We start from the raw sequence: 16427 nt of genomic DNA, 5'->3' as shown, positions 1-16427 counted from the left end.
TGCCCTTGGATTAAAAAGATCATCTCTGGGTCCAAGAGATGGGAATGTGTTTCTTTAGCCAGGCAATCATTTAATTTGGGGTTTTTAGTGGTCTTTTTTTTTTTCTGCTTTTAAGACCACAGAGCTCGTATCAGCATTTAGTTTGATAATGGTTAAATAATACCAAAATCAGTTCCAAATTCCTCCATAGCAGCTCATAGTAAGCAACAGAGCAATACTGACAGACCAGTGTATATAAACCACAATTCCTTGGCTTTCTGCTGAGAAAAGAGAGCTTGAAAAGCCCTGATCTCGATTACCTTGTAGTCAAGCAGCTCGGGTTTGGTTGTAAACGATCTGCTGCAGTGCTGACACTTGAGTTTTACAAAAGGGCGGGTAAAAGTGACCTGCTGGCACTGGGCAGCCAGTCTCTGGAGCCCTGCAGCAGCTGAGGTGCTGGTGGAGCTGGGGGACACCGTGGAGGTGGTGCCAGCGGCCGACACCACCGTCCCCGAGGGGATGCTCACGATGACCTGACCCTGCGACAGCGGCACCACCGACGACTTCAGCCCCGAGGGCTTGTTGAACAAGTTCTGCAGGGAAGCAAAGGAGCAGGCTTTATTTTGCAAGGTTACACCTTTTACCCAGCACCCCCAGACACTTCCACCACTGATTCAGCGTTCTGTTAATTCAGCTAAGAAGAAACCCACACCTGAAAAGCCACCACGCAGTTGTAGCTGCAAAAATTGCGTATGCTCCCGTCCGACATGGCCAAGTGATACTGAGGGTTGGCTGAGGTTTTACAGCTGTTGCACTGAACTTGGACACCTGAGGGTGAAACAGAGAAGAAAAAGTGATTTATGCAACATCAGGTTGTATCACAGATGATTTTGCACCGTGCACACAAGAACAGTCTGAATGATGAGCCAAGGTACAGAGAGAAGCCCGAGATGACATTTCTGCAGATTCAGAAGCAGACACTGCAGCTGCTGTGCCTGTTGCTTGCCAGAAATTTAATTAATCTCCCAGTATCCCTAGGATGTCAGTAAGCATTTTTCTATTTCCATAAGACAAATAGCTGAGAAGATGTTTGCCTGGCTCCCTGCAACACTGGGCTGAGGTAACAAACTCATCAGCCCGGAGAACAAGGGCAGAGGAGCCCCAACAGTGACATGGTGTATGTCCACACAAGTGGTTGGAAAACCCACCAGCTGCACTTGCAAGAGCAGAAAACAGATTTAAGGTTGATTATCATGTTTAAGCTCCCTAAAACCAAAACTGAAATGGTTGTACTGTCACTGTCACTATAGTAGAAAGTCCTTATTTATGTTCCCATCTCAGCACTTCCCTTAAAAAAGAATATCAGCCTTAACTTTCAGGACATATAAAGTCTGGGTATGAGCACTGTGAAATTAAGCTTCTAAAGAAGTGAAAGGACAAGCTTACCTGCAGAAGAGACTATTTTTACTCTGTATGCTGACAAACAGTTCACAGAGCAAAACAATTCCGTTTTCCCCACGTTATTTGTGCTCTCCACCATCTCAGCTGAAGATCTCAGAGACTTACACAGTGTGCAGGGTGTGATTTTAGCTGACTTCTGTGGGAACAGGGAAATGGGTCATTCGTTTCAATTTTTTGGAAAAAATTTTATTAACCTGGGAATTATCAGCAACATATAAAACATGTATAAAATGTGCTGGTGTGCTTGAAACCACACTTGTTTTACAGCTGTTATTTATGGTGCAGATGGAGAGAACTATCATATATGGGGTTCTGATGTGTGATGCAAAAGCAGCATGAAATCCTTTCCAGTTTATTTAATTTCATTTCCAGATCTGTTTCAGAGGCCAGCTAATGCTGGAGGTAATTTTCTGGATGAAATACGTTTACCATGTGGGTTTTTTTTAATTCATTAGGCCTTTCTTGGCCTAAGTGGCCTGAATAATGGGACAGCAGAGTCAAGTCACAAAATGAAGTTACACTCTCCTATCAGAGGGCAATTTTTCCTAAAGTAATTGCATTAAGATAGGTCAGTCAAAAATAACTGAGCTATTAAAACAAATTAATGTTGCCTCAAATGGTCAGCTCTTTAAGAGGATACATTATAATAAAAAACAAATATGAAAAGTTTATAAATTAAAATCATAATTATCAATTGATTATTACTTTTCCTCTCCACTTAATTTAAGGGCTACAATTTAATTTAATAAAAAAAATACTCAAACAGGGAGCATCTCAGAGATTGAAAACAGCCACAGTGGGCTGGGGGGTCCCACTGTGTTCTTCTACCACACTGGAATTCTCTGGTAGTTGGTTCAGGGGTAAGGGAAAAACAGAGCAACATGTCTGGGCAAAGATTAAGCAAATCATCATCCCTGGAAGTGTTCAAAACACAACTACATGTGACACTTGGTGAGATGGTTTGATGGGCATCGTGACATTGGGTTGAAGGTTGGACTTGATGACCTTGGAGGGCTTTTCCAACCTTAATGACTCTGTTCCTCCATGAAATGGCAAAAGCAGTCACCTTAGACCAACCCAGTAACTGCCATAATCTACTAATACACTGGGTGTTTCTAAACACCCCAAATCTCCAAGACATATTTTTAGTATTCAGTCCAAATACAGAATCATAGAATTGTGGAATCCCAGACTGGTTTGGGCTGGAAGGGACCTTAAAGATCATCCAGTCCCACCCCCTGCCATGGGCAGGGACACCTTCCACTAGCCCAGGTTGCTCCAGGGGCAACTCCCAGGGATCCAGGGGCAGCCACAGCTTCTCTGGGCAACCTGTGCCAGGGCCTCCCCACCCTCCCAGGGGAGAATTTCTCCCCAACCCCATCCGACCCTTCCCTCTGGCAGTGGGAAGCCGATCCCCCTTGTCCTGTCCCACATACCTGCTTGTAGGCTGTCACACATATGGAACTGCAGAACTTTTTGGACTGTCCCTCTATCTGCAGGATGTGGCACTGCCCAGAGCCACTGTAGCAGTACCCCCCACAGTATTCACAGCAGTTCATGGTCAGGTTGTTGGCCGAGCGGAACTGGGAGAAGCAGGCGTCGCTGCACAGCTTGTGCACCACGTTCTGGTAGTTCACCTCGTGCCTGATCTGGGGGGACAGGGACAACATTCAGCAAGGACTCAAGGAATGTGAGTGTTCACCTCTCAGACAGCGAGCTGTGCTGATCTAAGGAGATTCAAATGAAGGAATGTGCAATTACCACTGCGTTCTTCTGGCACATGCTGCACTTGCTGGAGATGCTGTTGGTGTGGATAGTGACAATGGGTTTCCTTTTCAGTTCATACGTGGACAGACAAGACTGGCTGCAGAAATCCTTACTGGAGTCTGTGTTATCAAACTGGGCAGTGATTACATCCTTTGGATTTAGAATTTCTCTATGGAAAAGGAAAAACAAACACAGAGATAAAGGATTAATGTTGTTTTTGTGTCAGCTTGCTCCCTCGCTTCTTCTGGAGACTAAACATTCTCCAGCACAGGCTGGATCACAGAATGGAGCCAGATCAAAAAGTCAATTTTTTTTTAGAATCTAAGGAGATATTCGGCCTTGAATACATTAATTCACCCATGTTTTGCTTCATTTTAGGGATTTATAAATCTGTGTTCCTCCAGAAGAAATAAAGCATAAAATACTTTTGGAGAATGTACTCTTGTTAGTGGTTTTGAGAGTGCAATGACATTTCCCAGTGGCAGGAAAATGCAGGACCTTTTGAAATTCAGTTTTTCATATTTGGCTCATTTAAATCAAAAAAAGACACTCTGCATCACAGTGGCTTTTAAATGTGTGTATGTAACACCCAATTAAGGAAATGGAACTGCCAGCAGACAGACCAATTAACAAGGAACAGCACCAGCCCCAGTTTTTGAAGGGACCTGTAAGAGGAGCAGCAAGAGGTACAAAACCAGCACCGAAGGCTTTCATTATCTGCCTGAATATCAATTATGACTAGAACAAATTAAGGCATTGTCCTACTTCGAGCAGCTTGAGCAGGTTTTCTTGGTAGAAGCTGGTGGGCGAGAAACTGGAGTGGTGTATCCAGTGAGGCACAGTGTGGAGCAGAAGAGCTGGGTCGAGCCTTTCCTCTGGTAGGCAGTTTGCCCCTTCTGCAGGACTTTTTTACAGCCAGAACAGGAAACCCGAACAGCTGTGCTTGGAACTGAAGGGAGCATTTTGCTCATGCCAGAGGATGCCACAGCAGGCTGGAAACCTGATGACAGCTGTGGAGCTAAAAAAAAAAAACAAACCACACAGAGAAAACACAGGGTAAGTGTTACGGATCCATTACACAGAACTCACTGTGTGCAGGGGCAAGCACAAGGCTCGTGACTTTATTTGGGTTGTCAGGGTCTAGAGGAGGATCAAATAGCACATGAACTCTCCAGAAATACATGCCCTGTGCTGGGTTTCTACATAGCAGATTTTTTTAACGACTGTTAAGATGGAGAATGCACTTTCAGCATCCCTTTCATGGAATCACAGAATGGTGTGGGTTGGAAGGGACTTTAAAGCTCATCTAATTCCAACCCCCCTGCCATGGGCAGGGACACCTTCCACTAGCCCAGGTTGCTCCAAACCCTGTCCAACCTGGCCTTGGACAACTTGCAGGGATGGGGTAGCCACAGATACTCTGGGCAACCTGTGCCAGGGCCTCCCCACCCTCACAGGGAAGGATTTCTTTCTAATATCTAATCTAACCCTGCCCTCCTTCAGCTTGAGGCCATTTAACACATTCAATTCTCCTTGTATTTCACACTCAAATTTTCCTATGCCTCAAAAATACAATTATTTTATAATCTCAATTTCATTGTCTCTAAACCAAACTAGTTCTTTATTCCTACTGGGGTCAGACATAGGAAATGAAATGCAGAATAACCTGCAGGACTATTTGCAAAGGTGACATATTTTACAGGTTTAAATGAAGTTAGTCGTGCCTATTCCTTACCAACAGGATTGCCACTGACTGAAAATACAGCACTGATTTTCAGCTCCCCTTCCTGAGATTTTGGCTGTTGGCCGTACTCCTAAAACAAAGGGAAAGGAAAAGGAGAACAAATACACACATGTAATCACAGGTTACATGACTGACATTCTTTCACAATGCTGCATTGAACCCTAAGGAGGAGGGAGTGTCCTAAGCCAGGTGACATTTCTGCTGCCTGAGCACCACACACAGAACCTGCTCAGAGGGTCACAGCAAACCACACCTGGGGGGTGCACGAATGGAGAAGTGGGGCTGCCCTCTCCAACTGTACTCCAAGACACCTCAGAACTCAGCCAAAGCTTTAGGAAATCTCTGCTTTTCACTCACACAAACTTTCCACCTGGCAGTGCTCTGCAGCCCTGGCCCCTGTCCTGTGGAACAAACTTTATCTTCACGTTCCTGGAGGACAGCAAAGAACAGAGCTGGGACCTTGTGAGGAGCACTGTATTAACCAGGAGTCAGGACCATGGAGCAGCCTAAGGTGAAGCTTGGCAGCAGATCAAAGCTGGCACCATCAGAGCCAGACCATCACATCCCTGCTCAGCCTGGGGAAGCACCTCACAGTGCAGGATGGACAGCTGCCTGTGGAATAGCTGACAGGCTGTAAATGACTGGCTTCATCCCCAGCAGCTCCTCCTGACACCACCATGCTTCCTGCCCCTGCTCTCCCTGGAAATCCGAGCCAGAAAGTGGCTTGGAACACTCCACGTGGAAATCTTAATAGGCTGAAAAGCACAATCTCTTGGAACTACAGAGATGACAAGATTTAACCTCCTTACAGTCCTCTGGGAGCAGTGAGGTGGGGTGGCATGTTCTGAACTCCCAGCTCTGCCTGGCTGCCAGGGAAGCCACTTCAGAGTCCCTGAGCAAAGGGAAACCCTCCCTTCCCAGTGACAGTGAGTTGCTCCCCCAGCCTAAACCAGCTCCTAAGAATCCCACACCAACCTCCACACAGCACAGAACACTTCTCTTACTCCCAGGGAAAGCTGAAAGTTTCTACTCTAAGACAACCAAACTATTTCTCAACAGGTTTCCCAGGAGAACAGGCAGTGGTGTTCCCTGATCATGTGAACCATCAACTGAAACACTCAAATCTCAGCTAAGAGAAGTTCTAAGCTAGGTATGGGTGAGCTGTGAGGAGATTTAAAGCACCATTTTTATTATTATTATTATTATTATCATTATTATTATTTAAAAAACAGTTACTTGCAGACATACATTTTTTTAAGCATTTTAACTGCAGTTTTAGTCAATACTAGGAACAGAAATGGAGGCAAATCCTGACATCAACTGTGCATGATCAAGCAGTTTCACAGCAGTGTAGCAGTGCTGAAAGCCAAAAACCTTCAGCTCCAACTATCGGTGACAGCAAGAAGTGCTCTTATCTTTCAGGAAATGTTAAAAAAACCCCAAAACCTCCCCCATATTAATTCCAATCTAAAGCAAAACAAAATGAACTCAGTTCTCCTACTTTTCCAGTATCAGGCAGAGTTGATAATCACAGGATTTTACTCCAGGAAGGAATATTTTGAACCATACGATATTTGACATTTAAATTCTTCAAGTCTTCATTTTTACTTATTAACATGATCTTTGATAACCACAGACATCTCTCCTTGCATTCCACACAAATCCACACAGCAGATGCCATCTTGGGAGGACAAAAGAAGAGACAGATTTAACTACCCTACATGTGGTTTGACATCCTATAGGCTTAAGGAAAAACAAACCCAAACAATCCCCCAGAGACTGAAATCAGAAGGGCAGTGAAATCTGAAGTTGCAAATAATTTACTTCTTTATTAAGAGTATTACGGGGAAAGAAGAAAAACTGCTGGGAAGACAGGCCCAGAGAGCAGGGGAGGTTTAGCAGAAGGACACAGAGTGATGCTAAAAACTAATGCCTGCCCAGGAACACCAACACTGCCGTGCCAGTGCAAGGGGATGGATCACTTTGGGAAGCTTTGCACACCTTTAACACGTGAAGTTTGGCAGGTGGCCCAAAGATGAGCAGTGAGGAGACAGGAGGTGCAGCCCAGCTCGTGTCCCTGGTGTCACACACAAACCAGTGGCACAGAGATTGGCTGGAGCTCAGCAATCCTGGCCCCAGCACCCCTCACTCCTAGGGCAGACCTTCTCCAGGCTGCAATCATTGAGTTTTCACTTGCATCATCATAAAAAAATGTCAGTCTCCAATGAGAATTAAACACATGCTTAAATTGACCTTACTGATGTGTAAGTACTTAAATATTTTGCTAAGACCTCTAAGTGTTAATTTAAAACAAGACATCCTTCAAGGGAAGAGCAGGAATAGCACTGCTTTAACTCACATCTCCAACTGTGACTACTCACAAAGTATTCAACAAAATGTGATTTACAGTTTATTTCCTAGTTAGACTGAGATAAAGTGTCTACATTGCCACAGATTTAGTAACAGAAGTTTTACAGCACTTGGCTTTGTTTCCAACTGAAAAGCAAAAACATTTTCAGCGACAAGGTAACAAGACATCAAAAAGTTGGGGGGGGTGGGTTTTATGGTATAGTATAAGAGGGAAAAATCCTTCTACTAAACTATGTTCTTCAAGTTAAATTTCGGTCAACAAACCAAATAAAGTGCTGAATTTATGTTCAGCCTATGCGGTCAGTGTCAGACCAAAATGAGAAATGCGACGGGAAACTTACCTCAGAATTACCAGGTTCATCTTTAATTTTGTCTAACAGTCCCTGCTGTGGGGCCATAGCTTTATCATATTCGTCATCCAAAGGCTCCTCCTTAATTCTAATATTTCGTGCAAAGGAATTCCCCAGCTCTTGTCCAATAGATTCCTTACTAGAAAATAGGTAGCTAGACTCCTGAAACAATAATATGAAAAAGAATTCACCCTCCTGCATCTGCCATGAGGAGTTGGGCTGCTGCCAAGGGGAGTTTGTGGTGCAGACCAAGAGATTTGGGTCCTGCCACTGGAAGGTGGGAGAAGTGCTGGGCAGCAGCTGCTGCCTCGACCTCCCTGCAGCCCCCTCTCTCATCCCACCCCCAATCCTTTCCACTCCTCTGGCCGAAGCAGAAGCCACCCAGCTCTCTAAGTTGGTTGCTGGGGAGTGTCTCCTGTGGATACAGCTGTTCCCTGGCTCATGTGGAAAAAAGGCAGCAGGTCAGGTGGATGCATCCAGGTCTAGATTCGGCTCACGGGTCACTCAGACCACGCTGAACAGGAAAGTGGCTACCAAAAGAATCCTCAATCCAAACAGAGGCTCAGCAAAATTTTACAAAATTACAGGCACTGTTTAAGTAGCACAGATGTCTAAGAGTCAGAAGACCAGTTTCCTTGACACTCAAATTTACACTCAAAATACAAAATACGTATTTCTGAATTATTCCAGCACATTGCTGCACTTGCAAAAGTGGTTGAAAGGTCTGTAGCTTACCCTGAAGTTAGTTTCTGGAGTTTGTGGCGCTAACTGCGTCCGTAATGTTTCTTCTACTTGATTATGAACTGAGGAAAACATATACATTAAATAGAAATGAATACAGGTTCCAAGGCATTTCCTTTCAAACTATCAGAGTCTCATCCTGCTCCCCAACCCCAGAGTCTGACAGCACCTCACCAGTATCAAACTTCTCCCTCTCTCCTCCCTGCAAGAGAGATGGCAATTCCTAAAGAGAATTGACCTTTTTTTCACTATTCTATTGGATCATTATTTCCCCATTCCAGCAAAATGGTTGTAAAATTCCAAGGCAAACTGTTCATTCAGAATTTTCCACACCCCAGCAGGTTCTGAACTCTCCCCTGTTTTGACATTTAAATCCAAAAATACTTTTCAGGGCAACATCTTTCAGCTTCTTCTTTGCTGTTCTGATCTTTAGTCTTTTTCTCCCTTCTCATGAAATAGCAGTTTCTGTTTTTTTTTTAAAATATATCTTTTAAAAAACCTGGATTTGCCTGGATACTCGATGCTACCCATGGACATTCACCACTCCTGTTTCAACTACTGACTACCTGCAGAGGATTTTTAACTGTAGGTATTTACAATTTTCTGAGATACATATTTTGTACAGAAATATTCTCCCCTTGATTTCTAACTGAAGGTAAAAACAAAGAGACATCTTTAACTCTTCTTTATTTTAAAAAACATCTCTATTGCTCCTCTCTCACTGGTGCCACCTGGAAGCACTGACTTTAAGATGCTGTTGCTGAACATATGGAGTGTAAAGCTCAGAACTGTGGATGTGGACAAGCAGCCAGGAGGCCCTCACGTGCTGGCTCACCCTCCCTCTGCTGAACAACATCAAATCACGTGTTCCAGCCTGGTTATTCTTAACTCCTTCATTCACTGTTCTGCTTGGAACTTTCAGAGCTTGGGAAGTCAAAAATAAGTGTGTGGGCAGCAAGACTACGGTGACTGTCATATGAGAAAGGGTTTCCAGGCATCTCTGGTTCTCTCCATGCTGGCTGGACAAGGTCCAAGACACGAGTATTTGAGGAAGAAGGAGAGCAGTCTCCCAGGAAAAGCAGATCTCAAGCTACACTCTGGCTTATCTCCTGCAGACACTAATACCTTTCTAGCAAGCTTTTCCCTGATGCTACTATCAAATCCATACTGCTTTAAATATCTAGACATTAATGAAGAATTGGTACTTTGCTCAAAGAAACCTTTACTGGCCATCAACTTAACCTAAGCTTCACCAGCTGTTCTTTGAGGGAGTTCCATGGTCTATAAAAAAAACAGTGAGAAAAACCAAAAGGAAGCTCGAATTGTCACCCAGCTTGGTTTAGGAAACCACAACAACAAAGGGTATGTTGAGGTTCTATAACAAGCTGTGGGAGGGTGAGACCCCCCCTAATGCTCTGCAAATCCTCCTCCTAACCAGAGTTCCTTGGATTTCAGGGTTCTTCATAAATGCTCTCTACACACGGCTCTGCCTGTTCTCTTCAACAAGGTGATGTTTTCAACAACTGGCCCTGTTGCTAATTCCTGTCTAGTTCTTCCTTCCTCTGTGCTGGGCAGCCAGGTCTACGATGGCAACAGTTACCTGCTTTGTCAAGAAAACTGCTTTTCAACCTAGAATCCATATCTTTAGGGATTTTTTCCAACCGTTTCTCACGTTCTTGAAAATGTCCTTCTCTATTCTTATCCTTGGCTGAGAAAGTCTCTTTGCCGTTATCTCGTGTTATGCTAAAATCCTTCCGATGGGATTTAAATACAGGGCCCTGCTCAAAGGGGGAAGGGAGATCCTTCTGGATTGCATTCTGCATCTGAATTTCCTTTTCACTGTCCAATTCGTGTTCTGGAACTCTCTTGCCCTCTTCCAGATGATCTTCATCGGGAATTGCTGAAGAAAGAGTGTCTTTTGGAGTGAAATTCTGCTCCTCTTCGTTGTCACTCCCAATAACAGGTATGCCTGCAAGATCCCCAGAGTTCAGAAAATAATCATGATCATCACCCTGCAGGGAGTTCTCAGCTCCTGTTCGATTCGATATCCCGTAAGATAAGCTGTCCAGGGCAGGTGTTAAGTTGTCAGTGTCCTCAGACATTTCTGCATCCAGAATTTCACCACCTAGGGAGGAAAAAAACCCAGTGAACATTCAGAAAACTGACCAACTTCATGTGTTACAAAGGAGGAGGGGGAGTGTCCTTTGCTAATCTGGCTGATGCTGCAATTCCTGGAACACTCTCAGCCTTCTTGGGCCAACATTGCTGCTAAAACATTGCTGATGGAGACAGTTCAGTTCCCCTCACCACTCTGAAGCAGAAGCTGAACTGAGTAAAATTAACCAAAGCAAGAAAAACCATTAATTTCCATCCATCTCACTTGAGAAGAAGGCAATGCAGGGAGGGAATGGGTAGCAAGGGCTGGGAAATGGGCAGGACAGCCTTGGTCAGCAGCAATGATACTTCCAGGAAATGTTTTGTGAAACCTTAGAGAAATAAACAGAAATACTTACATTTTTCTGTAATATCAAACACAGCATCAGATTTATCTTCAAACTGTAAAAAAGGAAAGCACTGTGTCATTATCTTGGTCAGCTGCCATGTACTTTGCTAAAACGTATCTGATCAAAGCCAAGCAGAAGGATACAATTCCTCCTCCTTCCTTCCTTACCCCAAGCAAATATTTATGAATTAAGACTGTTACCTCACTGAGAAGCCACATTTACTCTAACAAGTTCAGAACACATAGAAAAGGCACACCAGGAAAATTCAGAAATTTCTCAGAGTTGCTTCCCCGAGGAGAGAGGGGAGGGGAGGGAATGGCAGTTTCCTCTTCTACGTGAGATGCCAGGTCAAGGCCACACATCTGCCCTCCCTGATGCCCCGTGAGCCTTCATTCCCTCTGAGCATCATAAATGGAAAACCAGGAGCACATGCAGCTTCCAACTGCCATGGGCTGCACATCCAAGGGTTTCCCCTCTCTGACAGGGAATGTCCCCTTTCCAGGAACAGGGAAATGTGAGGCTTCACTTCCCCACAGGCACGAGACAAGGTGTGTCAGTGTGAGCACAGGCACAGCAGAACCAGCTGACGGCTGAGTGCTGCACAAACATCTGCTGGCACTGAGCACCCTCTGGCAGATGTTAAAGTTGACAGCATGCTTGGATGCTGCCTGGAGAAGCATAATGAAAGTTTCCTTCAGAAAGTCCCACTCACCAGCAGCCTTCCTTTCTGCCCAAGAGATAACAGTAATTCATTTAAACCCTCTCTCCGTTCTCTGCGTCGACAGCTCTACACGTTCTTTCCTGGTAGGTCCTGCTCACACTGCAATTCTTAAGCCATCTTAAGGAAAGTAATGGGATTTGATAGCAAAGGGATGAGCCTTAATTTCATTTAACTCAAGTCATGTAGTTGATAAATCCGATATTCCACAGGGCTGTGATGGGAACTATCAGTTTGGCAGCAGCCAGCTTTGGGAAAGGATGACAAAGGACACTGTTCTGGGGGTCATTTGATGGCAAAAAGTCCATCAGTCCCTTTCCAACACCACTTGCAGGCCTACAAAGACAAGGTACCTCCTTCAGCTTCCCTGGACACACGTGGAACAGTCAGGACCTGTCCAGCATGGTGAGTATCAACTTAATTGGACACTGCACCAAAACTCTCTAGTTTCTCTGAGCAGATACCTGAGGCTGGAAAAGTGAAATACAGAACCACACTTCCACAAGGCAGATGCAAGTCTCCTCTCTGTAACTATCTACAGGGAAAAAGAGGGTAAGGAAACACCTCCCAGGAAGGTTTGCAAGGCCTGTTCCTGCTGTAATGACCCCAGGAGTGTCTCCAGAGATGCAAGTTTAATGTTGATCTAGAAGACCATTCACAGTCAACTAAGTTTACACCAGAGTAAAATTAATCCCCATAAATATTGGATATCCTCAGTGCTCACACAAGCTGCTGAGGACAAGGACAGCGGTGGTGGGCTGTGTTAGAGAAGAACATGAAAAGGAACTTGTTGCCATTTGATAATGAGATCAGAGCATGAAGCTTTGGGAGGCAAAACCAACAGCCCAGGTCCTTGTCTCCACCCTCCTCCATCCTTTTCTTGCTTCCTGCCCGAAAGTGTCACAACAGAATTTGGTGGTAGGATGGAGGAAGTTTTCAGTTGAGATGAATCATGAGCTCATCCTTTCCTCAGAGTAGGTTTGTATCAAAGTAGTTCTTTAACTCTTTCAAGATCCAGAGTACCTGTGGGAAAGTGTTCCAGGTCCTACACAACCCTGGTTGCCCTATACATCCAGACCCTACACATTCCTCCTCCTCCTCTGGTGATAACAAATCTTTCATCAATAGGTGACAACCCCAGGAATGCTGCTATTAGGAAAAGGATACATTTTGCAGTCTGGATCTCTCTAACTGCTTCATTCAAAGAAAGAACAACATGCAAGTCAGCACAAGGCACCACCTGCAAGAGCATTAGGGACTCCCATAAATATTTTGGACAAGCTGGAAAACATTTAAAATCTACCTGGAAGGAATCCAAGAAACTTCCCAAAAACAAAGTCATCCTAGGAGAAAAAAAACAACCCTATTTTGTTTCTTTTTTTTTTTTTTTTTTTTGTGAGGAGAGATCATCTTGGATAGTTTCTTCCTTTAAAAGGTTTTTTGGTACAGAGGAAGATCTGTGTCTGCACTCAAAGGCTTTCCCTGGAAGTATTTATAAACCAGGAACTCCAGCATCTGACAACACCAGCAGCCTTATCTAAGCCTCCATCTAGTTGCTGATGGTGAACAGCATCAGAACTCCCACATAGTGTAAATTCACAGGGAGGAAACCAGGGAAAGTGTTTGGATGATTGTGTGTGTGTGTATGTGTCTATATACCCCTAAATATACACATATTTATCTATATATATCTCCCCAATAAATTACTCATTCCATAAGTCTACAACTGGACTATCCCTGAAATGAGAGCTCATTTTTCTCCTGCATCAGTGTGGGGTATTCTCTCAGTTGTATACACATGTAGGCCCTTCCTCATGCCTATTACAGTCTTGTTTATTGCCTTCTCAGGAGGAAATTCTGGATATCAAGAGTTACATAAAAATATATCACTTTAATCAATCATAGAAGTTGGGTTTTAACTGGATTATGGTCTCGTACTACACAGAAATGTAAAAAACAATGCCCAGCTTACTATTTGTATATAATTCCATTACAGTTCTGCAGGGCAATTCCCTCTCTCCCACTTCCTCCTTTGATTAGCCACCACCACCCTTAATTCCCTTTATTTCTTCTGCTCAGATTTTTTAAGATTTGTTGAGGAGTGAAACAAAAATACTCGAGGGGCAAACGTGGAACTGATGGTGTTTCCTCTGGGTCACTTCTGACAGAGCTAAGAAGGGGCACCTCAATATCCCACAGTAACTCCTCGTTAAGTACAGAAGGGAAGTATCAGGAACTGAAAGTTTTCAGTTAAAATACTGAGGCTTCAACTCCTCAGCTCAGTCCTCAAAACACACTTGCAGTTGTAAAACAAAATTCAAGAATAGAATATTTTAAAACACCTTCATTCAATTGCTTCGGCCCTTATTTTGCCAGAGAATAATAATAATTAATCAGATTTAGTGCTTTTAAGCAGTAAGGATTCCCTAAGAGTTTAAGACAGAACAGTTTATGTTTAGTATCAAAAAAATTAATTGGTTTAGGCTATATTTTTCTTAGTGACTGTCTCATTAGCTAGCACTGCACACAAAGCAGTGCTCTGCCTACTCAGGCTGTAAAAACTAAATATATGAACAAAATAAATGAAATAAGAACACAGAAATGGTGCCAAAACAATGAGGTATTCCTGGAAGCAATGTGACTTGCTTTAAATTAATTACTCTGTACATAAAGACAGCACTGCTTTCATTAAAAAAATTAAAATTCCACCAGATATATTCTTATTTTTTATAGATGCACATGAGATTCCTGGGGTACAGTGTCACAGCCTCAGCACCAACCTGCCTTTGCTGGGAGTAGGGGACAGGTCACTGTTCACACTTCAACACAATGTGCTAATTTGAAATAACTAAAAACCTGCTCCAAACCTCGACAGCGTTCAGTGTTGCCATGGCATCCACAGATCAAACAAATAATAGATTATTTCTGTGCAATCTGAAGAGAGAAGCTGCCCACAGCTATACTATTGCTTTGTATGCAAAACAGAGAATTTCTTTTAAAAATAAACAAAACAGTGTAACTCCTTTACATACACAGACACACATCTTTCTAGCAAGCCTTCTGAAGTTTGATCCTAGGCTCTACTGCATCCATAAGCGAACTGTGGAAAGGAAGCAGATGTTAAGAAAACTGCAATTAAAAACAGTCAGAGACGATTCTCAGCCTGCCTGGAGTCTCCTTTTCCCTCTGTTCACAGCATAACCCCCCCTCTAGAATCCATTCACGTGATAAGAAAGACACGGTTTAAAACAAACAAGAAAAGAAAATTAGAAAGTAATTTAAATTGCAATTGCTGCTCTCCAGGCAAGGTGGGGCAAGCTCAGGAAGCATCCCCTGACCTTTCCCACATGACACATCCCTGGCAGGGCTGCCAAGGAATCCACCAAGCATAGGAGGGATGGCACGGGGGGCACAGGAGGAATGGCACAGGGGACACAGGAGGGATGGCACAGGGGACACATGAGGGATGGCACAGGGGGCACAGGGGGCACAGGAGGGATGGCACAGGGGGCACAGGAGGGATGGCACAGGGGGCACAGGAGGGATGGCACAGGGGGCACTCGAGGGATGGCACAGGGGGCACAGGAGGCACAGGAGGGATGGCACAGGGGGCACAGGAGGCACAGGAGGGATGGCACAGGGGGCACAGGAGGGATGGCACAGGGGGCACAGGAGGGATGGCACAGGGGGTACAGGAGGGATGGCACAGGGGGCACTCGAGGGATGGCACAGGGGGCACAGGAGGGATGGCACAGGGGGCACAGGAGGGATGGCACAGGGGGTACAGGAGGGATGGCACAGGGGGCACTCGAGGGATGGCACAGGGGGCTCTGCCGGAGCCGCTGCCCGCCCATCCCCGCGGAGCCGACCCTGCGGAGCGGCCGCCGAGGGTAACAAAGAGCCGGGGCTGCGGCAGGTACCGGCACAGGAAAGGCTGCGGCAGGAAGAGAACCCGCCGGGGTCACACGGCCACAGAGCCGCCCATGCCGCCCGCCAGACCCCCCTCCAGCCCCGGGACCCCCCGGGACCCCCCGGCACCGCCCGCCGGGGACGGGGACAGCGAGGGCAGGACATGGGCAGGCTGGGGCCGGGGGGCTGCCCCGAGCCCTGCCCGACACTGGGAAAGCTCATTTCTAATCAAGTCTGAGGCTAAGGCAATGGAGACCGATGGGGGTTTTTAAAGGCGAATCCCAAACGACCTCCAATAGGTGTAAAAAGGCAAAGCGGGCATTTTCCAGCTGCTCGCGGCTCCCTAAGAAATCCAGTTTTACCCTTACGTGCACATCTGCAATTTTTCAGTGCCAGGACAGAACATTCAGGGACCTGCTGCTCCCCTTTCATTTGTGTGTTTTTAAGAGTCCTGGACGATTCACCAAAAATCACAGGGAGCAGTTCAGCATGGAAGTTTATCATCCCTTTCTGTCCCCAGGTTTTTCAGACATTCCTGAGTTTTTTGGAATATTCAGGGGCCACTTCCAAACAAACCTTACGGTTTCCATCCCCACCCAACACACACACAGAACCTGCACAGTCACCAACCCACACGGGGCCAAGGTGAGTCTGGCAAACACACAGGAAGTTACAGGGAGCCTTATTTTTTTCTGAAATATTGGAGGGTTTAATCTATACCTACAAAAACCAGAGGGGGATCCAAGCCCTTCTCCCATTCACCCACAAAATCGTGGATTCGAGAAGGAAGCAGCTCCACACGTGAAGGCTTCACCTTGCATGGAATGGAATGGTTTGGGTTGGAAGGGATATTAAGGATCATCTCGTTCCACCCCCCTTGCCAT

The 16427-nt window shown here is 45.1% G+C and overlaps 1 protein-coding gene across 7 annotated transcripts in view; it reads right to left on the bottom strand.

Moving 5' to 3' along the window:
- Positions 1-16427, bottom strand: part of ZMYM4 (zinc finger MYM-type containing 4) — a 34787-nt gene that overhangs the window by 12217 nt on the left and 6143 nt on the right. For 4 of the 7 annotated variants that reach the window (XR_007901270.1, XM_051774503.1, XM_051774504.1 and 1 more), the window contains exons 2-12: positions 10926-10968; positions 10013-10537; positions 8407-8474; positions 7663-7833; positions 4943-5021; positions 3973-4225; positions 3202-3376; positions 2877-3089; positions 1426-1576; positions 692-807; positions 300-572 (exon numbers count right to left, since the gene is read on the bottom strand). Coding sequence is in view for 6 of the 7 variants with exons in the window: in XM_051774503.1 (XP_051630463.1) it covers positions 300-572; positions 692-807; positions 1426-1576; positions 2877-3089; positions 3202-3376; positions 3973-4225; positions 4943-5021; positions 7663-7833; positions 8407-8474; positions 10013-10537; positions 10926-10968 (2067 nt within the window). In the remaining variant the exon portion in view is untranslated. Of the gene's footprint in view, positions 1-299; positions 573-691; positions 808-1425; positions 1577-2876; positions 3090-3201; positions 3377-3972; positions 4226-4942; positions 5022-7662; positions 7834-8406; positions 8475-10012; positions 10538-10925; positions 10969-11628; positions 11745-12801; positions 12875-14666; positions 14734-16427 lie in introns of those variants that run through there. The other 3 variants (XM_051774507.1, XM_051774505.1, XM_051774509.1) reach the window with 3 other exon arrangements.

This window comes from Manacus candei, unplaced genomic scaffold (genome assembly GCF_025592945.1).
Source record: "Manacus candei isolate 608988 ecotype Guabito, Panama unplaced genomic scaffold, ASM2559294v1 h1tg000204l, whole genome shotgun sequence".
Classification (NCBI taxonomy): domain Eukaryota; kingdom Metazoa; phylum Chordata; class Aves; order Passeriformes; family Pipridae; genus Manacus; species Manacus candei.
The sequence above is the reverse complement of the archived record's forward strand: the minus strand, read 5'-3'. Positions and strand labels throughout refer to the sequence as shown.